General features: G+C 51.7%; 1 protein-coding gene across 1 annotated transcript; it reads left to right on the forward strand.

The window, feature by feature from the left end:
- The first annotated feature begins 224 nt into the window (after nucleotides 1-224).
- On the forward strand, nucleotides 225-27612 carry TMEM185A (transmembrane protein 185A). Its single transcript, XM_075323787.1, has 7 exons — nucleotides 225-560; nucleotides 3259-3435; nucleotides 9216-9426; nucleotides 10401-10484; nucleotides 10592-10768; nucleotides 25318-25441; nucleotides 25515-27612. The coding sequence occupies exons 1-7, from the start codon at nucleotides 523-525 to the stop codon at nucleotides 25757-25759; spliced, it is 1056 nt and encodes a 351-aa protein (XP_075179902.1). The 5' UTR covers nucleotides 225-522; the 3' UTR covers nucleotides 25760-27612.
- The last annotated feature ends 231 nt before the right edge of the window (nucleotides 27613-27843 follow it).

Here is a 27843-nt window from a genome sequence, read left to right on the forward strand (position 1 = left end):
TGTTAGGGGGGCACTCAGGCTCTGTTATAGGGAGACTCAGCCTCTGTTATCGGGCACTCATGCTGTTCTGGGGACACTTAGGCTCTGTTATGGGGACACTCAGGCTCTATTATGGGTGCTCTCTGTTATTGGGGTATTATTCTCCGTGACTTATTCAGTCCCGCATTGGGGGCGGAGTCTAAGATTAGGGGCGGGGCATTGCGCGACCTCCTCGCTGCTTCGCTCTGGCCATATGGCTGTGCCCCTCAGTCCCTCGCTCCTCTCGGTTCCCCCGCTCCTGTCGGTCCCCCGGTGCCGTAGTGACATGTGGTGCCGTGTGCTGCACTGCGGGGACGGGGAGCGCTGCTGTATTGATTTCCTTATAAGAACTTTTCTACCGTAGTGAATATAGTAAAGGGGCAGCGATGCACTCTTCTCTCAGCAGATAAGGAAAGTGTGCGCGTTATGTAGCAGAATTACGGCGGCTTGCAGCGGAGGAGATCGCAATGTCCGCTCCTTAGTGCCCGGAGCGGGGAATTCACCATGAACCTCCGGGGTCTCTTCCAAGACTTCAACCCCAGGTCAGTGAGTGTGTGCGGGGTGAGGGGGGCCGGAGTGCGGGGCGTCCTGGAGACGGACGGGAACCTGAGGCCTAGATACAGGGAGGAAATGGCTGAAGATGGGGAGGAGGAAACGAGCGAGGAGCGGAGGCCTGGACAGCCCGACACCGGGAGGGGGGCTCCACAGCCCGGAGACCACCGTGTGTGGCCTCATATCACCCCTCAGATCATACTGACCGCCCATTATATCTACTGGATCGTACGTTATATCTGCTCCTCCGGAGACCCTACGTTATATGTGCCCCTCCGGAGACCCTGCGTTATATGTGCCCCTCCGGAGACCCTACGTTATATGTGCCCCTCCGGAGACCCTACGTTATATGTGCCCCTCCGGAGACCCTGCGTTATATGTGCCCCTCCGGAGACCCTACGTTATATGTGCCCCTCCGGAGACCCTACGTTATATGTGCCCCTCCGGAGACCCTGCGTTATATGTGCCCCTCCGGAGACCCTACGTTATATGTGCCCCTCCGGAGACCCTACGTTATATGTGCCCCTCCGGAGACCCTACGTTATATGTGCCCCTCCGGAGACCCTACGTTATATGTGCCCCTCCGGAGACCCTACGTTATATGTGCCCCTCCGGAGACCCTACGTTATATGTGCCCCTCCGGAGACCCTGCGTTATATGTGCCCCTCCGGAGACCCTACGTTATATGTGCCCCTCCGGAGACCCTACGTTATATGTGCCCCTCCGGAGACCCTGCGTTATATCTGCTCCTCCGGAGACCCTGCGTTATATGTGCCCCTCCGGAGACCCTGCGTTATATGTGCCCCTCCGGAGACCCTGCGTTATATGTGCCCCTCCGGAGACCCTACGTTATATGTGCCCCTCGGAGACCCTGCGTTATATGTGCCCCTCCGGAGACCCTGCGTTATATGTGCCCCTCCGGAGACCCTGCGTTATATGTGCCCCTCCGGAGACCCTGCGTTATATGTGCCCCTCCGGAGACCCTGCGTTATATGTGCCCCTCCGGAGACCCTGCGTTATATGTGCCCCTCCGGAGACCCTGCGTTATATGTGCCCCTCCGGAGACCCTGCGTTATATGTGCCCCTCCGGAGACCCTGCGTTATATGTGCCCCTCCGGAGACCCTGCGTTATATGTGCCCCTCCGGAGACCCTGCGTTATATGTGCCCCTCCGGAGACCCTGCGTTATATGTGCCCCTCCGGAGACCCTGCGTTATATGTGCCCCTCCGGAGACCCTACGTTATATGTGCCCCTCCGGAGACCCTGCGTTATATGTGCCCCTCCGGAGACCCTACGTTATATGTGCCCCTCCGGAGACCCTGCGTTATATGTGCCCCTCCGGAGACCCTGCGTTATATGTGCCCCTCCGGAGACCCTACGTTATATGTGCCCCTCCGGAGACCCTACGTTATATGTGCCCCTCCGGAGACCCTACGTTATATGTGCCCCTCCGGAGACCCTACGTTACATCTGCCCCTCCGGAGACCCTGCGTTACATCTGCCCCTCCGGAGACCCTACGTTACATCTGCCCCTCCGGAGACCCTGCGTTATATGTGCCCCTCCGGAGACCCTGCGTTATATGTGCCCCTCCGGAGACCCTACGTTACATCTGCCCCTCCGGAGACCCTACGTTACATCTGCCCCTCCGGAGACCCTGCGTTACATCTGCCCCTCCGGAGACCCTGCGTTATATGTGCCCCTCCGGAGACCCTGCGTTATATGTGCCCCTCCGGAGACCCTACGTTACATCTGCCCCTCCGGAGACCCTGCGTTATATCTGCCCCTCCGGAGACCCTGCGTTATATCTGCCCCTCCGGAGACCCTGCGTTATATGTGCCCCTCCGGAGACCCTGCGTTATATGTGCCCCTCCGGAGACCCTACGTTATATGTGCCCCTCCGGAGACCCTGCGTTATATGTGCCCCTCCGGAGACCCTGCGTTATATGTGCCCCTCCGGAGACCCTACGTTACATCTGCCCCTCCGGAGACCCTGCGTTACATCTGCCCCTCCGGAGACCCTACGTTACATCTGCCCCTCCGGAGACCCTACGTTACATCTGCCCCTCCGGAGACCCTACGTTACATCTGCCCCTCCGGAGACCCTGCGTTATATGTGCCCCTCCGGAGACCCTGCGTTATATGTGCCCCTCCGGAGACCCTACGTTACATCTGCCCCTCCGGAGACCCTGCGTTATATCTGCCCCTCCGGAGACCCTGCGTTATATCTGCCCCTCCGGAGACCCTGCGTTATATGTGCCCCTCCGGAGACCCTGCGTTATATCTGCCCCTCCGGAGACCCCGCGTTATATCTGCCCCTCCGGAGACCCCGCGTTATATGTGCCCCTCCGGAGACCCCGCGTTATATGTGCCCCTCCGGAGACCCCGCGTTATATGTGCCCCTCCGGAGATCCCTTGTGGCGTTGCTTTCTTATCTGCAGCATGTGAGGTTATGCTGCGAGTGTTCTGGGCAGGAGAAAACAGCTAAAATCCTCTGCACCCAGAGTCCTGATTGTGGGCACGGACGCTGCGTTCTCAGGACACCGGCGTCTCCACAGGAGGAATGACACTGCGTGTAGAATGCTGGAACTCCTGATCGTGGGCACGATCCCCTCATATATCCCCATGTGTATTATATCCCGCCATGTATTATATTACTGTGCTTACCGCCTTATCTCTGTGTTTTTCAGTAAGTTTCTGATCTACGCTTGTTTGCTGCTCTTCTCTGTTCTCCTGTCTCTGCGCTTGGACGGTATTATACAGTGGAGCTACTGGGCGGTCTTCACACCAATATGGCTCTGGAAGCTGATGGTCATCGTGGGAGCCTCAGTGGGCACAGGAGTGTGGGCGCGAAACCCTCAGTACAGGTATACACTAGAGATGAGCAAATCTCTCAAGTTCGATCAGGAAATTTTAAAGAAGTTGTCCAGTTACCAAAACTGATTTTTTTTCTGATAAATCTTGCTAATATGTCCCTCTCCACACATCTATCATGTTTTTTCAGCAAAATTACCTTTTATTGTGCACTAGCAGCACACGGTCATTGCTGGCTCCAGCTCTGATGGGGTTAATCTGTCCTCTGACTTCCTGTGTTCAGTTCCTACAAGTCCCAGAATTCTTTGTGGCTCTAGGGCGGTGTCTAGCTTATCTAACACACCCACTGTGTGTAACACCCCCCTCAGCTCTCCACCCAAAGCCTTTTCCCTGTGTGGATGCACTGAGAGAAATCACACAGAGACAGCAGCAGCTCTGCACAGCCAGGGGAAGAAAGTGTGTGTGTGTGTGTGAGTGTGTTACAGAAATTATGATTATTAGCCGGCGCAACATGTGAAAAAAATAATTGGGGAAAAAAAGTGAGGGGGTGATGAGGTTGCTTTTTTCCCTCTTGCCTAGTCTGTGTGTCGTCCGTATCATCCGCAAACCGCATATGACTGGATCCGGTGGATTAAATGTGCAGCGCATGCAACCCTTATTTTACCGGATGCTTCTGCAGCGGGACACAGAATTTATCGGCCGGCGCTGGAGTCAGCTGACTCCTGATCTCACAGCCCGCACACGCTGCAATAGCTGCAGGTGGGCTCATTCACATGACCGTTCCGTTTGTCCTGGTCAGTTCCTGTTTTTTTGCGGCCCCATAGACAGGACCATCTTTTCAATGTCTTTTGTGTAGAATCGGATGGCACATGGTAGCACTTCCATGTGCATCCGATCCTACAAAAAAAACCACATCAGATGCCGTATGTCCGCTCCGTTATTATGGAACATGTCCTATTCTGTTCCGTAATAACGAACCGTGACTCAATACAAGTCAATGGGTCCGCAAAATTCCCGGAAGCAACACGGAAGCACTTCCATGTGACTTCCGTTGGGTGCCCGTGCAGTCAGTGTCCCGCCCCAGCCCCGCGGCTGCCCGCTCAGCAGTGTCAGCAGCGGCCCACACTGCAGTGTCAGAATCCGCGGGGATGACAAGCGCTACCGTCAGGAGGTTAGTAAGTTCATTACCTACGGTGATGAAGTCCTGCCCTCCTGACGTCAGCAGTCGTCACTGCCTTCTATGCCCGCCGCTTGTCACATCACCTCTCGCTGTCGACCCGAGACTGTGACTAGTGACGTCACGGGCCGCTCGCGATACTTTGTGAAGGCGGCGGTCATTGAACTCGGTGACAGTGCTGCTGTCAGGAGTTCAGTGATCATCGCAGGTAATATACCTCGCTAACCTCCTGATAGCAGCACTCGTCGTGCCCTGTAGTGATCTGGGCTGACCTATTGATGTTAGCTCAGGTCACTGCACGGCTCTCCCAGCAAATAGGGAACATTCTGTTCTTCATTGACTGGGAAATTGACTATGGTATGGATCATCGTGGGACCCCCTTGTATTACACCAGACCTGGATTTGTTTTTCTTTCTAATAAATTGGTGAAAGAGGGAATGTGTTGGGGAGTGTTTTTCAAATAAAAATGTTTGTTGTCTATTTTTTTTTTTTTTTTATTACTGCCTGGGTTTGTGATGTCGGGTATCTGATACACGCCTGACATCACTAACTCCAGGGCTTGATGCCAGGTGACATTACACATCTGGTATTAACCCCCAGATATTACCCCGTTTGCCACCGCACCAGGGCAACGGGATGAGCTGGCGCGAAGCACCAGGACTGGCACATCTAATGGATGCGCTACTTCTGGGGTGGCTGCAGCCTGCTATTTTTAGGCTGGGGAGTGTCCAATAACGGTGAACCTCCCTAGTCTGAGAATACCAGACCACAGCTGTCCGCTTTACCTTGTCTGGTGATCCAATTTCGGGGGACCCCGTGTTTTTTGTTTTAAATTATTTAGTTAATTTAAAATAACAGCGTGGGGTGCCCTCTGTTTTGGATTACCAGCCAAGGTGAAGCTGCCAGCTGTGGTTTGCAGGCTGCAGCCGTTTGCTTTACCCTAGCTGGCTACAAAAGATAGGGGGACTGCATGTCATTTTTTTTTTATTATTTATTTATTTTTTGGCTAAATACAAGGCTAAGCACTTTAGTGCCACATGAAAGTCACAAAAGGGTGCCAGCTTAGAATATGCAGGGGGGTAGGACATTATATATGTCTTTCTTATATCTATCTATCTATCCAGCCCTCTATTCATTCATTCATCCCTCTATCCCTCTGTCTCTATATCTATCTATCCATCTCTATATCTACTCATCTATTTATCTTTCTTGCTGCTTCCGTTTTTTGCGGTCCGCAAAAAAAACGGAAGGCACGCAGATGTCACACGGATGCCACTAGGACGCATCCGTGAAAAAAAAGGACCATTTTTTGTGGCCTGCAAAAACGGAACGGTCATGTGAATGTAGCCTTAACAGCAGTCACTGCCTGCTGCCGATCACATGTGACCGTGTGCGGGCTGTGTGTACAGGAGTTCAGCTGAGTTCAGATCAGCTGACTCAAGTGTCGGCCGATCAGGCTGGGGCCACACGGGGATTACTGCGATCCCCTCTCATTACACTCGACTCACGCTCAGTACAGCAGAGCTGAGTGTCATGCGTGTGTCCCTGCGACTGAGGTCCGACTGTGCGAGCAGACTTCAGCTGCGGGGGGCGGTCCGCCACTCGAGGGGTGGGCCAGCACTGAGGAGGGATGGGAGGGATTTCTCTCCCTCTCTCCTCCGTAGTCCACCGATGTACCGCAAGTGCAGTGCGATTTTTCTCTCACCACATACACTTGAATGGGTAAAAGAGAGAGTCTTGCATTACAGTTGTAGCATGTTGCGATTGTTTTCTCGGTCCAATTAGGGCTGAGAAAATAATCGCTCATGTGTGCTGACACACAGGCTAATATTGGTCCGAGTGGAATGCGATGTTTTATCGCACTCTACTCGCACTGTTTTTCTCGCCGTGTGGCTTAGACCTTACTTGTTCTGTGTCCCCCTGCATCCATCGCAGCGTGTGCGGGCTGAAGTTCAGCTGAGTTCAGATGAGCTGACTCCAGTGCTGGACTGAACTCCGCTGACCTCACAGCCCGTACACGCTGCAATGGATGCAGGGGGACACAGAACAAGTAATTGGCCGACACTGGAGTCATCTGATTACTTGGGATGAATTGAGCAGTAAAATGCTCTGGTGCTCGATGGGCGAAGCCCATGTCGATTTTTTTTTTTTTTTTTTTTAAAAATAAAAAAAAAAATCATTGTTTGTGGGCTCCCGCTGCATTTTCTATTGCTAAGGGTAACCCAAGCAGCTACTGGCTGCTAACCCCCGCTGCTTGGTGTTACTTTCATTGGCAATAGAAATCCAGGGGAGCATTTTTATATATTATATATATATATATATTATAGTTTTTGCCTGAAAACTTTTTTATAAAAAAAAATGACGTGGGGCTTCGCCATATTTTTGTATGCTAGCCAGGTACAGCAGGCAGCTACGGGCTGCCCCCAACCCCCAGCTGCCTAGTTGTACCCGGCTGGGAACCAAAAATATAGAGAAGCCCTTCTTTTTTTTTTTATTTCATGAAATAATTAAAAAAAAAAAAAAATGACGTGGGCTTCGCCGAATTTTTGAGTCCAGCCAGGTACAACTAGGCAGCTGGGGATTGGAATCCGCAGTGCAGGGTGCCCAAACTTTCTGGGCCCCCTGCTGTGAATTGCAGTCCACAGCCGCCCCAGAAAATGGCGCTTTCATTGAAGTGCCATCTTCTGGCGCTGTATCCAACTCTTCCAGTGGCCCTGGTGGCAGGTGGCACGCTGGGTAATAAGGGGTTAATACCAGCTATGTTTTACCAGCTGGTATAAAGCCCGAGATTCTTAATGTCAGGCCAAGTTTGACCTGGCCATTAAGAATCTCCAATAAAGGGTTTAAAAAAAAAAAAAAAAAAAGACATCACACAGAGAAAAATACTTTATTAGAAATAAATACACAGACACAGTAGGGACTCCATGTTTATTACTCCCTCTCACCCCTCCACGATGGAGAGATTTCTGTACTGACCATGCCGAGAGAGAGCGAGGGGGGGGGGAAAGAGAGCAAGGGGGGGAAGAGAGCGATGGGGTGGGAGGAAAAGAGAGCGAGGGGGTGGGAGGAAAAGAGAGCGAGGGGGTGGGAGGAAAAGAGAGCGAGGGGGTGGGAGGAAAAGAGAGCGAGGGGGTGGGAGGAAAAGAGAGCGAGGGGGGGAGGAAAGCGAGGGAAAAGAGGGGGGAGAGGAGAGGGGGATAAGAGGGGGCAGAGCAGAGAAGAGTGGGAAGAGGGGAGGGGGAGAAGAGGGGGGGAGGGCAGAGGTGCTCTGTCATTAACTGTCTCCACTCTGTGACTTGTGGTGCAGGTGACAGAGTGCAGACAGTTGGTCCCATGCAGCAGGACAGATGGCAGAGCACAGCGGTGACATGCCTGTCAGTGTCTTGCTGCGTCCTGCAGTGCTACTGGGAGGAGTTCATAATCACACTGCCCGACACCGGCCGCTCTCCTGACATCGCAGCAGAGCGGGCGGGTGGAGAGTGTGATCAGATACTTACGTGCAGGGGGGGGGGGGGGGTTTCAGCTGAAGAACCCCCCCTGTACTGCACACTGGGGCCCCGTGCCTCACCATGCCTCACCATCTGCAGGACACTTAGCCGGCTCCACACTGACGTCCTCCGGCTCCTCCCCTCGATGCTGGGCTGTGCCGTGCAGTAGTCACCGCCCACAGCCCTGTCACTCAATCTGAGTGGTGCCAGCCTCCTCTGACGTACCCGACAAGTTTGAGAGCCCGGAATTGCCGGGACGTGAGAGGATACCGGTGGCCACAGCTCCAGGGGGTCATGTGACAGGCACTGAGCGTGCAGGATAGCGCCGCTCAGTGCCAGAACTGGAAACAGAAGCCAATGGAGAAAACGCCTAGAATGGTAAGTAGAACTAATACAGAAAATAAAAAAAATGGGTGAACCACCCCTTTAATTCACATCCAATTTTTTTTCACTGCAAATCGAAACTGAGCTGATGGCAGAAACGAACATCTCCAGAGACTAAAGCAGAAACTGAGGGAGCAGGAAAGGGTTAAAAAAATAATCAGCTTTTACTGCTTTCATCCGATTTGCTGCCGCAGGCCCTTGCCAGGTCCTCTATTTTCAGTGCTCACTTTTAGACCTCTTGCACGTCCCACGCTGACCATGCCACATGCACATCACAAAAGGGCCTGTCCAGTGAAAACTCTTTACTGCCTATGCACAGGTAATAATTTGTTGATAGGAGGGGTTTGACCACTGAGACCTGCACAGATCAGCAGAGCAGGAACCTTTATTCCCCCCTCGAGCAACAAGTTAGACACCCTTTTCATTCTCTATGAGGATACCAGAAAAGCACAGCGCCCTGCAGCCCCGTAGAGCGCAGCGGACGAGCATGGGCACTGCCGCTCCATCCTAGCCAGATAAAGGTTCCCCATTCTGCCAATTGGTGCAGGTCCCAGAAGTCGGACCCCCACAATAAACAAGTGATCACTTAACCCCTTTATATCTGACATACTTTCCAACCCACATGATTGTTGGCCATGTGCAGCCTAGTCAGCGGGCAACATGCCAGATTCCTAAGACTAAGCCCTGGAGAACCAGAGCAGCTTGACCATTGCTGGTCACCAGTGTGCCACATCCGGTTATCGCGTTTCTGTACTAGTATCTGACCTCGTATCCTCTATTGCAGGGCGGAAGGTGAAACCTGCGTGGAGTTCAAGGCCATGCTGATTGCGGTGGGAATTCACTTGTTGCTCCTCATGTTTGAAGTTCTCGTCTGTGATCGGATCGAAAGAGGAAACCACTATTTCTGGCTCCTGGTCTTTATGCCGCTCTTCTTTGTGTCTCCGGTGTCAGTCGCTGCTTGTGTCTGGGGCTTCCGGCATGACCGCTCTCTGGAGGTAATTACTGAGTTATAGTTTGCACACTGGGGGTCTCGGCTCCAGGGCCATGAATAGGGTCTCCACTTTGGCAATCCGTACTGCTTACAGTGATTTATTCACCATAAACTGATTGGCTGTGATATGTGGGGGAGCCCACTTGGTGTCGGTAGATCAACTAAGCCCGCAGATCCATTCTGCCTCTGCAGCAGTCAAGGGGTCAAACAAAACGAAGATGTAAAAAATAAAAATAAAACTAATAAAAAGTATAGAAAATAATAAATAGAAAATGGACAGGAACAAAATTACAGAACTAAATAACCAGAACCTGAGCGGAAGCAGCAGGAATACAGGAGCCTGCAACCGCGAGCTGGAACCGCTGGTGAACAGGTTAAAGATGCTGGCGGGAGGAGACAGGTATCAGATGACCGCTGGCAGATAGGTGGCGAGATAACTGGAGACCGCAGGCTCACAGGTTTCAGAGTTACTGACAGGCGGACACAGGATGACTGGAGACCGCAGGCTGACAGGCAGCAGATATACTGATGAGCAAAGACAGAATGAATGGAGACTGCTGGTAGCAGAGATGACTTAAGACAGGTAATGGGCAGCAGACTCACGGAAGTGACACAGAAGTCAGACAACCATGGAGCAGAAGGTACAAGACCCGGGGCAGCTGCTGACAGGACTCCAGAGATCACAGCAGGCACGAAGCCCAGCTCAGCCCCACACACCGCAGACAGGTTAGTCTCCATCAGACATTGCCAGGGCCCAGGGAATTGTCCTGAGCAGTCAATCAACTAGCATGGTGCCTTCTTTACAGTTTGAGCCATGGGTGGAGCTCTACTCCACGGCTGTTAGAGGCAGGTGATGGCTGTATGAAACAAAAAACAAAACTGCCAAATTAACTGCAATGGGAAGGGGTTAAAAGTAAAAGTTTGTCCTTTTGTATCTGCTGTATGGGGGCGGCTGACCTGCGCCTCTTCTCTCTGCAGCTGGAGATCTTGTGCTCGGTGAACATCTTGCAGTTTATATTCATTGCCCTGAGGCTGGACAGCATCATCACGTGGCCGTGGCTTGTAAGTTTTCTTCCTTCTTGATGTCCGCCATGTGCTCTTCCTGGTGTGCGGCCGCTGGGTCATTAGCTCCATATTATTCAGTGATTTCCCATGTCTTCTGTGCTCAGGTGGTCTGTGTGCCGCTCTGGATCCTGATGTCCTTCCTCTGTTTGGTGGTCCTGTACTACATCGTGTGGTCCGTCTTGTTCTTGCGATCCATGGATGTCATCGCTGAGCAAAGAAGGACCCACATCACCATGGCCGTCAGCTGGATGGCTATCGTTGTGCCATTGCTCACTTTTGAGGTACGTGACTGTGGTGGGGGTCACATATTCAGCATGGAGGCTATACTGACACTTCTACATAATCATGGGATCCAGTATGGTTGAATCACAAGATATGGTGATCCCCACAGATAAATTATAGCCATGTGAATTGTCATATGGTACATGTAGATAAAATATAATTTCTTTGTCGCTCTATTGGGAGACCCAGACAATTGGGTGTATAGCTACTGCCTCCGGAGGCCACACAAAGTATTACACTTAAAAGTGTAAGGCCCCTCCCCTTCTGCCTATACACCCCCCGTGGGATCACGGGCTCCTCAGTTTTCATGCTTTGTGCGAAGGAGATCAGACATAGCTCCACTGTTTAGTCAGCAGCAGCTGCTGACTATGTCGGATGGAAGAAAAGAGGGCCCATACTAGGGCCCCCAGCATGCTCCCTTCTCACCCCACTTTTGTCGGCGGTGTTTGTTAAGGTTGAGGTACCCATTGCGGGTACGGAGGCTGGAGCCCACATGCTGCTTTCCTTCCCCATCCCCTTAGGGCTCTGGGTGAAGTGGGATCTTATCGGTCTCCAGGCACTGAGGCCGTGCTCCATCCACAGCCCCTGGGAATCTGCTGGACATGGAGCGGAGTATCCTCAGGGACATGGCCCTGCTACGTTGAGGTACTCTGTGTCCCCGTGGGGACCGCGCACAGACACACGGCAGCACTGCTGGGTGTGTTAGTGCGCCAGGGATGGCGGCGCTGCCCGCACTGGTGCCATCGCACACTACAGCGTGCTGGGTGTGTTAGAGTATTGGGGGACTGCCGCGCTAACCGCCGCTGCCATTTTTATCTCAGGCGCGGCTGGGACTTGTGGTGCGCCGGGGACTTCCGCGCCGACCAGGGCTTATATGCCGGGCCGCGCTTATCACTCTAGTCCCCGGCTTTTGCGGCCTTCTCTCACTTCGTTACCGCCCACTGGCCTGCCAGTCAGGGTAAGGGCGTGACGCTGCACAGCGCGGCAGCGCTGAGAGATGGAGCATACTTTGCATACTCCACCCCTCTCACTGTACACAGTGTGAAACCGGATTCCCGCACTTTCTGGGGCACGCCCACGGCCTCCTCCTCTACACAGGACGCCGGCAGCCATTCATGTCAGTTTTTTCTGTGACTGAGAAAAGAGACAAGTTTGGGAAGACCCTGGCAGGGATTCGGGTGGTCACACAACCGCTGTGTGCGGGCGGTAAGCAGCACCTGTGGTGCTGACCCCACTAGTGCCGAAATGCACATATAGATATATGCTTGTACGCTATACATTGCACTGTTCGGTCGCACTTTGGCTATATACCCTCCTTGATTGTTCGGGGGAGATAACAGCATATCGTCTGTGAAAAACAAGAGTGCAGAAGCACAGGTTTTCTATGCAGCCTGTACAGCATGTACGGCTATACTGCCGGCAGGTTCCACGGACCCCAATTGTATGCAATGCACGGCCCTTGTGGAACTTACTCAGCCGGAGTCTCTGCTAATGGTCCAGGTGGTGGGGACGGAGTTTGCAGTATCTACTTCAGACTTTCTGAGACTATGGCTAAGATACTAGAAGCCTTGCAGTCCAGACCGGTCCCTCAGACCATGGGCTCTGTTGATTCATTGCCCCTGGTCCCCCCCCCCAGTTGGTACAACAAGGTGCTCCTGGAGTGTCTCAGGGATCCCAGGGTGAGGGGTCTGACTCGGACCGCAGTCCCAGACCCCCTAAGCGACTTCGCTGGGAGCATCCCTCGACGTCACAGCATCATTCAGGGTCTCAGCAGGGACTCTCTCTATGATAAGGCGGAGGTATCTGATCAGGATTCTGATCCTGAGAACGTTCTCTACCTGGATACACCTGACTGTGACACCGTAGTGAACGATCTTACGGCGTCCATCAATCATATGTTGGTTATTTCTCCCTCAGCTCCTACGCCTGAGGAGTCAGCTTCTCAGCAGGAGAAGTTCCGTTTCAGGTTCCCCAAGCGTACATTGAGTGCGCTTTCTGGATCACTCTGACTTCAGGGAGGCAGTCCAGAACCACCAGGCTTCTCCAGATATCGTTTTTGCCTTAAGGATACACGTTATCTCTTCCCTTTTGACGTTGTCAAGGGCTGGGTTCAGTGTTCCAATGTGGACCTCCTATCTCCAGCGGCTAAATCCTTAGTTGCAGTGGAAGATATGGCTTCACTCAAAGATGCCACTGACAGACAGATGGAGCTCTGGTTGGAATCCATCTATGAAGCTATTGCCGTGTCTTTGCTCCAGCTTTCGCAGCCGTCTGGGCGCTCCAAGCGGTCTCAGCGGCTCAAGCGCAAATTGAGGCAGTCACACGTATGTCTGCGTCGCAGGCTGCGTCTTTAACATCTCAAACGTCAGCGTTTGCGTCATACGCCATTAATGCTGTCCTGGACTCGGCGAGCCGGAAGGCGGTTGCGTCCGACAATTCAGTGGTAATACGCAGAGCCTTGTGGTTGCGGGAATGGAAGGCAGATTCTGCTTCCAAAAAGTGCATAACCAGTTTGCCATTCTCTGGCGACCGCTTGTTTGGTGAGCGACTGGATGAAATCATCAAACAATCCAAGGGAAAGGATACATCCTTTCCTCAGGCTAAACCGATCATACCCCAACAGAGGAGGGGACAGTCGAGGTTTCGGTCCTTGCGGGGCGCAGGCAGGTCCAATTCTCCTCGTCCAAAAGGCCTCAGAAGGATCAGAGGAACTCCGACGCGTGGCGGTCTAAATCAACTAAAAAGACCGCCGGAGGCGCCGCTACCAAGGCGGCTTCCTCATGACTTACGGCCTCCTCACACCGCATCCTCGGTCGGTGGCAGGCTCTCCCGCTTTTGCGACACCTGGCTGCCACAAGTAAAAGACCGTTGGGTGAGAGACATTTTGTCTCACGGTTACAGGATAGAGTTCAGCTCTCGTCCTCCGACTCGATTCTTCAGAACATCTCCGCCTCCCGAGCGAGCCAAGGCTCTGCTGCAGGCGGTGGGCATTCTGAAGGCAGAAGGAGTGGTGGTCCCGGTTCCTCTTCAGCAACAGGGTCACGGTTTCTACTCCAACCTGTTTGTGGTTCCAAAGAAGGACGGGTCCTTCTGTCCTGTTTTGGACCTAAAACTGTTCAACAAACACGTAAGGACCAGGCGGTTCCGGATGGAATCCCTCCGCTCCGTCATCGCCTCAATGTTCCAAGGAGATTTCCTAGCATCGATCGATATCAGGATGCTTATCTCCACGTACCAATTGCTCCAGAGCATCAGCGCTTCCTGCGCTTCGCCATAGGAGACGAACACCTTCAGTTTGCGGCACTGCCGTTCGGCCTGGCGACAGACCCAAGGGTTTTCACCAAGGTCATGGCTACAGTAGTTGCGGTCCTCCACTCTCAGGGTCACTCAGTGATACCCTACTTAGACGATCTGCTGGTCAAGGCACCCTCTCAAGAGGCATGCCAACACAGCCTCAACGTTACTCTGGAGATTCTCCAGAGTTTCGGGTGGATCATCAATTTTCCAAAGTCAAATCTGACACCGGTCCAATCGCTGACATATCTTGGCATGGAGTTTCTTACTCTTCCAGCGATAGTGAAGCTTCCGCTGGACAAACAGCGGTCACTACATACAGGGGTACAATCACTCCTTCAAGGTCGGTCACACCCCTTGAGGCGCCTCATGCACTTCCTGGGGAAGATGGTGGCAGCAATAGAAGCAGTCCCTTTCGCGCAGTTTCTCCTGCGTCCTCTTCAATGGGACATCCTACGCAAGTGGGACAGGATGCCGACGTCCATAGACAGGAACGTCTCCCTCTCTCAAGCAACCAAAGCTTCCCTTCGGTGGTGGCTTCTTCCCACCTCATTATCGAAAGGGAAATCTTGCCTAACCCCATCCTGGGCGGTGGTCACGACGGACGCGAGTCTGTCAGGGTGGGAAGCGATCTTTCTCCACCACAGGGCTCAGGATACGTGGACTCAGTAAGAGTCCTCACTTCAGATCAATGTTCTGGAGATCAGGGCAGTGTATCTTGCCCTAAAAGCGTTCCAACAGTGGCTGGAAGGCAGGCAGATCCGAATTCAGTCGGACAACTCCACAGCGGTGGCTTACATCAACCACCAAGGTGGGACACGCAGTCAGCAAGCCTTCCAGGAAGTCCGGCGGATTCTGCTGTGGGTGGAAGCCACAGCACCCACCATATCCGCAGTTCACATCCCGAGCGTAGAAAACTGGGAAGCAGACTTTCTCAGTCGCCAGGGCATGGATGCAGGGGAATGGTCCCTTCACCCGGACGTGTTTCAGGAGATCTGTTGCCGCTGGGGGATGCCGGACGTCGACCTAATGGCGTCTCAGCACAACAACAAGGTCCCGGCATTCATGGCGCGGTCTCACGATCACAGAGCTTTGGCGGCAGACGCCTTCGTTCAGGATTGGTCGCAGTTTCAACTCCCTTATGCGTTCCCACCTCTGGCACTGTTGCCCAGAGTGTTACGCAAGATCAGGTCCGACTGCCGCCGCGCCATCCTTGTCGCTCCAAAATGGCCAACGAGGTCGTGGTACCCGGATCTGTGGCATCTCACGGTAGGCCAACCGGGGGAACTATCAGACCGACCAGACTTGCTGTCTCAAGGGTCGTTTTTTCCTTCAGAATTCTGCGACCCTCAACCTGATGGAGTGGCCATTGAGTCCTGGATCCTAGCATCTGCAGGGTTATCTCAAGGGGTCATTACCACTATGAGACAGGCCAGAAAACACACATCTGCCAAGATCTACCACAGAACGTGGAAGATATTCTTATCTTGGTCCTCTGCTCAGGGAGTTTCTCCCTGGCCAATTGCCTTGCCTACTTTCTTTCCTTCCTGCAATTCGGTTGGAAAAAGGTTGTCGCTCGGTTCCCTTAACGGACAAATCTCAGCGCTCTCTGTATTTTTTTTTTTTTTTTCAGAAGCGCCTAGCAAGACTACCTCAGGTACGCACGTTCCTGCAGGGGGTTTGCCGCTTAGTCCTTCCTTACAAACGACTGTTAGAACCCTGTGATTTGAACAGGGTGCTGATGGTTCTGCAGAAACCACCATTCGAGCCTATGAGGGATTTTTCTCTCTCACGCCTTTCGCAGAAAGTGGTTTTCCTAGGAGCAGTCACTTCACTTCGGAGAGTGTCTGTCGGGGCAGCATTGTCGTGCAAAGTCCCCTTCCCGGTGTCTCACCAGGTCAAGGGGTTCTGCGTCCGGTTCCGGAATTTCTCCCTAAGGTGGAATCCCCCCTTTCATCTCAATCAGGGTATCCGTACCCTCTGTTTGTCTTCATCCAGTTCACCAATGTGAAAAGGATTTGCACTTGATTAGATCTGGTGAGAGCACTCAGACTCTTCATCGATCGTACGGCGTCCCTGCGCCGCTCGGAAGCACTCTTGTCCTTGTCGCTAGCCAGCGTAAAGGGTTACAGGCTTCCAAATCAAGACTGGCTCGGTGGTTCAAGGAACCAATTCTCTAGCTTATCGTTCTGCTGGGCTTACGGTTCCCTCAGGGCTGCAGGTCCATTCTACCAGAGCGGTGGATGCGTCCTGGGCTTGAGGCACCAGGCTACGGCTCAGCTTGTGTGTCAGGCGGATACCTGGTCCAGCCTCCACACTTTCACGAAACACTGTCAGGTGCATACCTATGCTTCGGCGGATGCCAGCATAGGCAGACGAGTCCTTCAGGCGGCGGTTGCCCACCTGTAGAAAGGGGCCGTTTTACGGCTCTATTACGAGGTATTATTTTACCCACCCAGGGATTGCTTTTGGACATCCCAATTGTCTGGGTCTCCCAATAGAGCGACAAAGAAGAAGGGAATTTTGTTTACTTACCGTAAATTCCTTTTCTTTTAGCTCTAATTGGGAGACCCAGCACCCGCCCCTGTTTTTTTGTATACACATGTTGTTCATGTTGAATGGTTTCAGTTCTCCGATATTCCTTCGGATTGAATTTGCTTAAACCAGTTTATTGGCTTTCCTCCTTCTTGCTTTTGCACTAAAACTGAGGAGCCCGTGATCCCACGGGGGGTGTATAGGCAGAAGGGGAGGGGCCTTACACTTTTAAGTGTAATACTTTGTGTGGCCTCCGGAGGCAGTAGCTATACACCCAATTGTCTGGGTCTCCCAATTAGAGCTAAAAGAAAAGGAATTTACGGTAAGTAAACAAAATTCCCTTCTTCTTTGGCGCTCCATTGGGAGACCCAGACAATTGGGTGTATAGCTATGCCTCCGGAGGCCACACAAAGCACTACACCAAAAGTGTAAAGCCCCTCCCCTTCAGCCTATACACCCCCCGTGCTGCTACGGGCTCATCAGTTTTTATGCTTTGTGCGAAGGAGGTCAGACATCCACGCATAGCTCCACAGCTTAGTCAGCAGCAGCTGCTGACTATGTCGGATGGAAGAAAAGAGGGCCCATGACAGGGCCCCCAGCATGCTCCCTTCTCACCCCACTCTTGTCGGCGGTGTTGTTAAGGTCGAGGTATCCATTGCGGGTACGGAGGCTGGAGCCCACATGCTGCTTTCCTTCCCCATCCCTCAATTAGGGCTCTGGGTGAAGTGGGATCCCATCGGTCTCCAGGCACAGGAGACCGTGCTCCATCCACAGCTCCTGAGGACCCTGCTGGATAGGAGCCGAGTATCGTTCAGGGACATGGCCCTGCTACTTGGAGGTACTCTGTGTCCCCGTGGGGACTGCGCACAGCAACACTCCAGCATTGCTGGGTGTGCTAGTGCACCGGGGACAGCAGCGCTGACTGCGTTTGTGCCACTATACACTCAGCGTCGCTGAGTGTGTGTGTGTAGGGGGACTGCCGCGCTGACCGCCGCTGCCATGAGATCACTGCGGCGCGGCTGGGACTGTTAGTTCGCCGGGGACTTCCGCGCCGACCGCGCTTATACGGCGGCCGCGCTTATTACTCGAGTCCCCGGCTTCTGCGGCCTAGTCTCTCTTTCTTCCCGCCCCCTGCCCTGCCAGTCAGGGGAAGGGCGGGACGCTGTACAGGACGGCAGCACTGAGGCCTGGAGCATGCTTTGCATACTCCACCCCCCTCACTCTGCACAGTGGGGCACCAGTTCCCGCACTTTTCTGGGTCACGCCCACGGCTCCCTCCTCTCCTCAGGACGCCGGCAGCCATTCCTCTCAGCTCTGCTAACGCTGGAGAGGAGAGACAAGCTCAGGGAGACCCAGGCAGGAATTCTGGTGCCCACACAAACGCTTTGCGCGGGCGGTAAGCAGCACCTGTGGTGCTGGCCCCACTAGTGCAGAAGTGTATTTATAGTTTATTGATTATAGTCTATACTTTACACTGTATGGTGCACAATTGATTTTTGGCTATATCCCCTCCTGTATTGCTCAGAGGAGACAACAGCATGTCGTCCACAAATAGCAAGGGTGCCAAAGCACAGACTTACTATGCTGCCTGTGCAGCATGTACGGCTATACTGCCGGCAGGTTCCACTGACCCTCATTGTGTGCAATGCTCGGCCCCTGTGGCACTTTCTCAGCCGGAGCCTCTGCTAAGGGTGACCCAGGGAGATCCACCTGTTAACACTGTCCAGGTGACAGGGACGGAGTTTGCAGTTTTTACTGATAGACTTTCTGAGACTATGGCTAAGATATTAGAAGCCTTGCAGTCCAGGCCGGCATCTCAAGCCAGGGGCACTGTGGAATCATTGCCCCCTGGTCCCCCTCAGTGGAACAGCAATGTCCTCCCGGGGTGTCTCATGGATCCCAGGGTGAGGTCTCTGACACGGACCGCAGCCCCAGACCGATTAAGCGAGCTCGCTATGATATCCCCTCGACATCATCACAATGTTCAGGGTCTCAGCGAGAGGACTCTCTGTATGATGAAGCGGAGGTAGCTGATCAGGATTCTGATCCTGAAGCCGCTCTCAACCTTGATACTCCTGATGGGGACGCCATAGTGAATGATCTCATTGCGTCCATCAATGAAATGTTGGATATTTCTCCCTCAGCTCCTCCAGTGGAGGAGTCAGCTTCTCAGCAGGAGAAATTCCGTTTCAGGTTTCCCAAGCGTACAAAGAGTATGTTTCTGGACCACTCTGACTTCAGAGAGGCAGTCCAGAAACACCGAGCTTGTCCAGATAAGCGTTTTTCAAAGCGCCTTAAGGATACACGTTACCCTTTCCCCCCTGACGTGGTCAAGGGCTGGACTCAGTGTCCCAAGGTGGATCCTCCAATCTCCAGACTGACGGCTAGATCCATAGTTGCAGTGGAAGATGGAGCTTCACTCAAGGATGCCACTGACAGACAGATGTAGCTCTGGCTGAAATCCATCTATGAAGCTATCGGTGCGTCTTTTGCTCCAGCATTCGCAGCCGTATGGGCACTCCAAGCTATCTCAGCTGGTCAGGCGCAAATTGACGCACTCACACGTACGTCTGCGCCGCAGGTGGCGTCCATAACCTCTCAAACGTCGGCATTTGCGTCCTACGCTATCAATGCTGTCCTGGACTCTGCGAGCCGTACGGCGGTTGCAGCCGACAATTCGGTGGCAATACGCAGGGCCTTGTGGCTGCGGGAATGGAAGGCAGATTCGGCTTCCAAAAAGTGCTTAACTGGATTGCCATTTTCTGGCGACCGTTTGTTTGGTGAGAGATTGGATGAAATCATCAAACAATCCAAGGGAAAGGAAACATCCTTACCCCAGGCCAAACCAAAAACACCCCAACAGAGGAGGGGACAGTCGAGGTTTCGGTCCTTTCGGGGTGCGGGCAGCTCCCAATTCTCCTCGTCCAAAAGGCCTCAGAAGGATCAGAGGAACTCCGACGCATGGCGGTCTAAATCACGCCCTAAAAAGACCGCCGGAGGTGCCGCTACCAAGGCGACTTCCTCATGACTTGCGGCCTACTCACACCGCATCCTCGGTCGGTGGCAGGCTCTCCCGCTTTTGCGACACCTGGCTGCCACAAGTAAAAGACCGTTGGGTGAGAGACATTCTGTCTCACGGTTACAGGATAGAGTTCAGCTCTCGTCCTCCGACTCGATTCTTCAGAACATCTCCGCCTCCCGAGCGAGCCGAGGCTCTTCTACAGGCGGTGGGCATTCTGAAGGCAGAAGGAGTGGTGGTCCCGGTTCCTCTTCAGCAACAGGGTCACGGTTTCTACTCCAACCTGTTTGTGGTTCCAAAGAAGGACGGGTCCTTCCGTCCTGTTTTGGACCTAAAACTGCTCAACAAACACGTAAGGACCAGGCGGTTCCGGATGGAATCCCTCCGCTCCGTCATCGCCTCAATGTCCCAAGGAGATTTCCTAGCATCGATCGATATCAAGGATGCTTATCTCCACGTACCAATTGCTCCAGAGCATCAGCGCTTCTTGCGCTTCGCCATAGCAAACGAACACCTTCAGTTCGCGGCACTGCCGTTCGGCCTGGCGACAGCCCCAAGGGTTTTCACCAAGGTCATGGCTACAGTAGTTGCGGTCCTACACTCTCAGGGTCACTCTGTGATACCTTACTTAGACGATCTGCTGGTCAAGGCACCCTCTCAAGAGGCATGCCAACACAGCCTCAACGTTACTCTGGAGATTCTCCAGAGTTTCGGGTGGATCATCAATTTTCCAAAGTCAAATCTGACACCGGTCCAATCGCTGACATATCTTGGCATGGAGTTTCATACTCTTCCAGCGATAGTGAAGCTTCCGCTGGACAAACAGCGTTCACTACAGACAGGGGTGCAATCTCTCCTTCAAGGTCGGTCACACCCCTTGAGGCGCCTCATGCACTTCCTGGGGAAGATGGTGGCAGCAATGGAAGCAGTCCCTTTCGCGCAGTTTCACCTACGTCCTCTTCAATGGGACATCCTACGCAAGTGGGACAGGAGGCCGACGTCCCTGGACAGGCACGTCTCCCTCTCTCAAGCAACCAAAGCTTCCATTCGGTGGTGGCTTCTTCCCACCTCATTATCGAACGGGAAATCCTTCCTACCCCCATCCTGGGCGGTGGTCACGACGGACGCGAGCCTGTCAGGGTGGGGAGCAGTTTTTCTCCACCACAGGGCTCAGGGTACGTGGACTCAGCAAGAGTCCTCACTTCAGATCAATGTTCTGGAGATCAGGGCAGTGTATCTTGCCCTAAAAGCGTTCCAGCAGTGGCTGGAAGGCAAGCAGATCCGAATTCAGTCGGACAACTCCACAGCGGTGGCTTACATCAACCACCAAGGTGGGACACGCAGTCGGCAAGCGTTCCAGGAAGTCCGGCGGATTCTGCTGTGGGTGGAAGACACAGCATCCACCATATCCGCAGTTCACATCCCGGGCGTAGAAAACTGGGAAGCAGATTTTCTCAGTCGCCAGGGCATGGACGCAGGGGAATGGTCCCTTCACCCGGACGTGTTTCAGGAGATCTGTTTCCGCTGGGGGATGCCGGACGTCGACCTAATGGTGTCACGGCACAACAACAAGGTCCCAACATTCATGGCTCGATCTCAAGATCACAGAGCTCTGGCGGCAGACGCCTTAGTTCAGGATTGGTCGCAGTTTCAGCTTCCTTATTTGTTTCCTCCTCTGGCACTGTTGCCCAGAGTGTTACGCAAGATCACGGCCGACTGCCGCCGCGCCATCCTCGTCGCTCCAGACTGGCCGAGGAGGTCGTGGTACCCGGATCTGTGGCATCTCACGGTCGGTCAACCGTGGGCACTGCCAGACCGACCAGATTTGCTGTCTCAAGGGCCGTTTTTCCATCTGAATTCTGCGGCCCTCAACCTGACTGTGTGGCCATTGAGTCCTGGATCCTAGCGTCTTCAGGATTATCTCAAGAGGTCATTGCCACTATGAGACAGGCTAGGAAACCAACGTCCGCCAAGATCTACCACAGGACGTGGAAAATATTCCTGTCGTGGTGCTCTGCTCAGGGGTTTTCTCCCTAGCCTTTTGCCTTGCCCACTTTTCTGTCCTTTCTTCAATCCGGATTGGAAAAGGGTTTGTCGCTTGGCTCCCTTAAGGGACAAGTCTCTGCGCTCTCTGTGTTTTTTTCAGAAGCGCCTGGCCAGACTCCCACAGGTACGTACGTTCCTGCAGGGGGTTTGTCACATCGTCCCTCCTTACAAGCGTCCGTTAGAACCCTGGGATCTGAACAGGGTGCTGATGGTTCTTCAGAAACCACCGTTCGAGCCAATGAGGGATATTTCTCTCTCACGCCTTTCGCAGAAAGTGGTTTTTCTAGTAGCAGTCACCTCACTTCGGAGAGTGTCTGAGTTGGCAGCGTTATCATGCAAAGCTCCTTTCCTGGTGTTTCACCAGGACAAGGTGGTTCTGCGTCCGGTTCCGGAATTCCTCCCTAAGGTGGTATCCCCTTTTCATCTCAATCAGGACATCTCCTTACCCTCGTTTTGTCCTCATCCAGTTCACCAATGTGAAAAGGATTTGCACTTGTTAGATCTGGTGAGAGCACTCAGACTCTACATTTCTCGTACGGCGCCCCTGCGCCGCTCGGATGCACTCTTTGTCCTTGTCGCTGGCCAGCGTAAAGGGACACAAGCTTCCAAATCAACCCTGGCTCGGTGGATTAAGGAACCAATTCTCGAAGCTTACCGTTCCTCGGGGCTTCCGGTTCCCTCAGGACTGAAGGCTCATTCTACTAGGGCCGTGGGAGCGTCCTGGGCCTTGCGACACCAGGCTACGGCTCAGCAGGTGTGTCAGGCAGCTACCTGGTCGAGCCTGCACACTTTCACGAAACACTATCAAGTGCACACCTATGCTTCGGCAGATGCCAGCCTAGGTAGGCAAGTCCTTCAGGCGGCAGTGGCCCACCTGTAGGACGGAGCCGTTACGGCTCTATTATGAGGTATTATTTACCCACCCAGGGACTGCTTTTGGACGTCCCAATTGTCTGGGTCTCCCAATGGAGCGCCAAAGAAGAAGGGAATTTTGTTTACTTACCGTAAATTCCTTTTCTTCTAGCTCCAATTGGGAGACCCAGCACCCGCCCCTGTTTTTTGTATACACATGTTGTTCATGTTAAATGGTTTCAGTTCTCCGATATTCCTTCGGATTGAATTTACTTTAAAACAGTTATAATTTTTCCTCCTTCTGGCTTTTGCACCAAAACTGATGAGCCCGTAGCAGCACGGGGGGTGTATAGGCTGAAGGGGAGGGGCTTTACACTTTTGGTGTAGTGCTTTGTGTGGCCTCCGGAGGCATAGCTATACACCCAATTGTCTGGGTCTCCCAATTGGAGCTAGAAGAAAAGGAATTTACGGTAAGTAAACAAAATTCCCTTCATTTCACCTATTCCTGGTAAAGGTGGATTATTTCCAGGATTGCAGCACTGATTTTCTCTCCATAGTGGAAGCCATCACGTTTGACCAGTAAGGGTCTGGTGTTAGAAGAAGTCCACCAAACATTTAAGGGTTGTCTAGGAATATAATATCGATGTCAGATGGTGGGGACCCCAACGATCAGCTCTTATCAGCTTCACATAACTGTTGAATGGAGCTGAACAGCAGAGCTGTGTAAGGCTACGTTCACACTTTCGTCTTTTCCCATCAGTCACAATCCGTTTTGTGACTGATGCGACGGAACCTGTGAAAAACCGGTTCCGTGGTAGAACTATTTTCTATATAAAAACAGAGAGAGAGAGACCGTGGTGGATATACCCCCCAACAGCGACTTAGCTGATCCCATAGATTTTCTATGAGGTTCAGGTCTGAAGAAAGCGCAGAATGCTCCATTTGAGGTCCCCCAGTCTTCAGCAGCCGTTCCCTAATGATGCGACCATGATGAGCTGGAGCATTATCATCCATGAAGATTAAATTAGGCCTGTGTTGTTCATGCTGAGGCACAATGACTGGATTAATTGTTATTCCAGTAGTAGAAGCTGTCACTGTACTGTTCAAAGAGGGTAGGGCAGTTCTGTATTGACTAGACACACCGGCCCACACTGTAATACCACCAAAGGCGCGTCTGGTGACAAGAGTGGCTGATGCATAGCGCTCTCCTTGACGTCTCCAACATGTTTGGCAGCCATCATTTCTCAGCGTTAATTGATTTTCATCAGTGAACAACACTGAGGTCAACTGGTTCCTCGTCCAGCGTAGATGACACTTGTGCCTGGTGGTGTGGTCAGGTATCCTTGCAGGTCGTGTAGCACTCAGAACATGCTGATGTAAACCGTTTCGAATTCTCTGACGTGACACTTGGGAGCATCTCACCTCCCGTAAATGTGCCTGTAGTTGTGTGGCATTCATCATCCATTCTGAAGGGCAATATTCACAATGAAGTGGTCATCAATGTGGCATGTGGCCAAAAGACATCCACTTCTGTGTCTTTCTGTGATTCTTCAGTCTTTCTGTATCTCTGTTGCAATCTGCTGATGACACTCTGACCTCAGTTGCCACTTCCATCTTAAAACCTCCTGCTTGAAGCCTCACAATGGTGAGGTACTTCATATCTATTGTTAGGTGTCATCTTTGTCTCATTAGAGATGAGCGAACCCGCAGATGTTTGGGTCTGGTGGGTCTGGCCCGACTTCGGGACCGGACTTGAACCCGAACATCTGCCCTGACGCCGAACACTATAGAAGTCTATGGAGACCTGAACATTACCTGCAAAATAAAAGGGTTAAAGCAGGAGAATATATTTACTGAGCCTCCCACCCAGCTGTAACACTACTTTCTGGTCCTCTCATTAGTCCTCATAATACATATTTAATGCTTTCCCCGCCCACCAGCGGCTCTGATTGGCTGCCGGTAGACCACGGCTCCACTCTAACAGTGTCCGTGATTGGTTGAAATCACAGGCGCTGTCTGCATGCTTATAGTGGAGTGTAAAATTAATCAATTTAAAACATGGCATAGGGTCCGCCCTATATAGATAAAGCATTGTGGCTACAGGCTACCATCCCTAGTTGTGGGCTTATCTTGGCTGTGTATCAAAGTAAGAGGAACTGCATGCGGCATATTGTATTTATTATTTTTTTTAATTATTTAAATACATTTTTAAAAAATGACGTACGGTCTCCCCAATTTTGATACCCAGCCAAGAGGAAGTTGACAGCTGGGGGGCAGGTATTCTCAGGCTTTGGAAGTCCATGATTATTGGGACCCCCCCAGCCTAAGAATAGCAGCTTGCAGCTGCCTCAGAATTGTCGCTCCATTAGATGCGACAATCCCGGCAGTTTACCAGATTCTCCCCAATTGCCCGAACACTGGTCTGGTCTTGGACCCCAAACACCTGCTGTTCAGTACGGATGCCGAACTTTACAGTTCGTGTTCGCTCATCGCTACTCATGATGTCAAAATGTGAAGAGCATGAGGAGGAGGATTGTATAAATACCAATTCTGATTGAACCCCAAAATTCATTGCACGATTCATGGATCAAACACGTGTTGTGAATTTTGCCATTAAGCTTCTTTTAATAAAAGGGAAAGTTGTGCAAAAAGTCCTGAAACATTGAACATTTGCACATGTACATTACCATCACCTGAAAAGGTCAGAGGGCATTTTAGGATTATCCTGAAATTTCACCCGAAAGCCAAATATCCCTAACTTTCCGTGAAGTAGTGTATAATCTGTGTCTTCTCTCGTTGCAGATCTTGCTTGTTCATCGATTGGACGGACACAATTTATTCTCCTATATCCCCATCTTTGTCCCTCTCTGGCTTTCTTTAATTACCCTGATGGCAACGACGTTTGGCCAGAAAGGAGGCAATCACTGTAAGTGCCGCACGTTGTGTGTGAGGTGATGTGGTCGCATTGTGGAAACCTTACTGTAACCTTCATCTTCCAGGGTGGTTTGGTATTCGTAAAGACTTCTGCCAGTTCCTGCTGGAGATCTTCCCTTTCCTGCGGGAGTACGGTAATATCTCCTATGACATTCACCATGAGGACAGTGAGGACGCGGAGGAGACCCCCGTGCCGGAGCCACCCAAGATCGCTCCAATGTTTCGCAAAAAGACCGGTGTGGTTATCACTCAGAGCCCGGGGAAGTACGTGGTGCCACCACCCAAACTGAACATCGACATGCCAGATTAATGCGGTGATGGCAGAGTCCCAGTACACGGCCGGTGTTTCCAGTGGATTTCAGATACTGCTCCTCACTACGTTACAAGACTGAAAACGCTATTGACCTCACTCTGGGGCTTTGTTTTTGTTTGTTTGTTGCTTTATAATGCGGCGTAAAGAATCCTTTCTGCTTTCCTGACACATCTGTTTTGGGAAATTCATGCATGTGTCAAAGGCTGTGTTGTAATATTCCTCTGTTATTCCTCCTGGAAAAGAATGAATGGACGGCTAACTGTTACCGTTCATCTAGTCAGACACTGTCCAATAAGTGCTGACCGTGTCGGACTGTGCAAGGACACCTTCTCTACACGAGGGGAACACGATCGCCCATTTTATTACTTCATTTAGAAGACGAGTAGAACAGGAAAGAAGCAACACAGGAAAAAAAGAAGAAGAGGATCCAAAAAAGTTATTTCATGAGAAATATTAGGCTTTAGTAAAACAAACGTGACCAGAGCGCAGAGTCCTTACTAACGCTCATCCATGGTGCTGACTTAAGATCTTCTTTCTCTGACCTTGTTGGCTCATCTCACAGATGATGTATCTATTCCTACGTCTTTAGACCGATCGAAAAAAAACTTATCACCATGCAGATGGACATTCGGCCATGTTTATCTTTTTTTTTTTTTGTGAATGTGCAGCTATTGTGCAAGGAACCATTGCTTTGGACTGATCTTGCATCCATTAATATACCACTAGCAAAAGCCGTTTTGTTTTTTAATATATATATAATAATATATATACTGTATTTTTTTGGATTATAGGACGCATATTTTCGTCCCCAAAAATTGGGGGGGGGGAAATGAGGGGTGCATCTTATAATCCGAATGTACCTTACCCGTGAGGTGGTGGAAAGAGGTCGCAAGAGGCAGGCGCTGTGCGGCGAGCTATGAGAAGACAGGGGCATCCTGAAAATGTTGGCAATGAGGGTTTCAAATAATGGCGCCCGGAGGTGGCGCATGCGTAGATGGAGCTCTCAGCTCAAAATCTCCTCTACACACACACCTCTGTTCCTCCGGCCCATTGATCTCCCAGCAGAAGACTTAAGGAAAATGGTACTCAGAGGTGGTGCACGCGCAGATGAGATGTTGGCTTGTCATTGAGCCGAAAGCTCAAACTGCAAACGCACCGACTTCGGGCACCATTTCTTTGAAGCCCGCACCGCCGACAGTTTCTGGAAGTTGCCTGTCTCACTGTATATGGGACATCCCGCTGCCCGCACCACCCACAGCATTGACCTACTCCACCACCGTTCCTCCCTCCTGTGACCCTGCTGCCATTTCCCCCCCCCCTAGTAAGAGACTACCGGATTGTAAGCGTCTTATAATCCGGTGCGTCTTACAAAACGAAAAATATGGTATATGGAAAACCGATGCATTCTGATAAAAATGCTAGAAACAAGCTTCATGTTCTGTCCAGCAGGGGACTAATTCTTCTTTTAGGATTTATGTTTTTCTTCTGTTTCGATGTTTCTGCCATGCTTCGCTTGTATAGTATTTATGAAGAAGCGTCTTCATTTTAGCAGTGTAATATATTGTTTCTGTACAGTATAAATACAGAGTATTTTTATAAAGTAAGGTTGTATAAAACGAGAGAATAAGATTGTAGGAAAGTGTCACGATATATGAAATCCAGAACCGAAACGCGCCAGTACATTTTATTTTGTTTGTTTTCACACTGTTCATTGTAGAAAAAAATAAATGATTCTATGTAAAATATTCTCGCCATCGATATCGATGTTAATAAGTTATTAGGTGGTAAAACGGTGATGATGCACGGATTGTACAGACAAATTCATTTAATAAATTGTTCATCATGACAAACTCTGGTTTTGCTTTTGACTGAAAGGAATAAACTATTGGGGGATGCGAGGATCACAATTTATAAAGTTTTGCAGCAAAGATGGGGCACTGTGAAGAACGCTCCTCAACTATCCAGACCCCACATTGTGCTGCACGGAGGGCGGGGCAGGGGCGATAAATATAGATCACAATATCTCTGATTATATAACGTGTGCTCATCTGTAATACTGGTGTTCTCCCAATCTGTGGGTC

This window comes from Anomaloglossus baeobatrachus, chromosome 9 (genome assembly GCF_048569485.1).
Source record: "Anomaloglossus baeobatrachus isolate aAnoBae1 chromosome 9, aAnoBae1.hap1, whole genome shotgun sequence".
NCBI classification, from domain to species: domain Eukaryota; kingdom Metazoa; phylum Chordata; class Amphibia; order Anura; family Aromobatidae; genus Anomaloglossus; species Anomaloglossus baeobatrachus.

Coding starts and splice junctions, on each gene's coding strand:
- TMEM185A (XM_075323787.1), top strand. CDS start 523: ATGAACCTCCGGGGTCTCTTCCAAGACTTCAACCCCAG. Junction 10,769..25,317: donor TGCCATTGCTCACTTTTGAG/GTACGTGACTGT, acceptor CTCTCGTTGCAG/ATCTTGCTTGTTCATCGATT. Junction 25,442..25,514: donor CCAGAAAGGAGGCAATCACT/GTAAGTGCCGCA, acceptor TTCATCTTCCAG/GGTGGTTTGGTATTCGTAAA.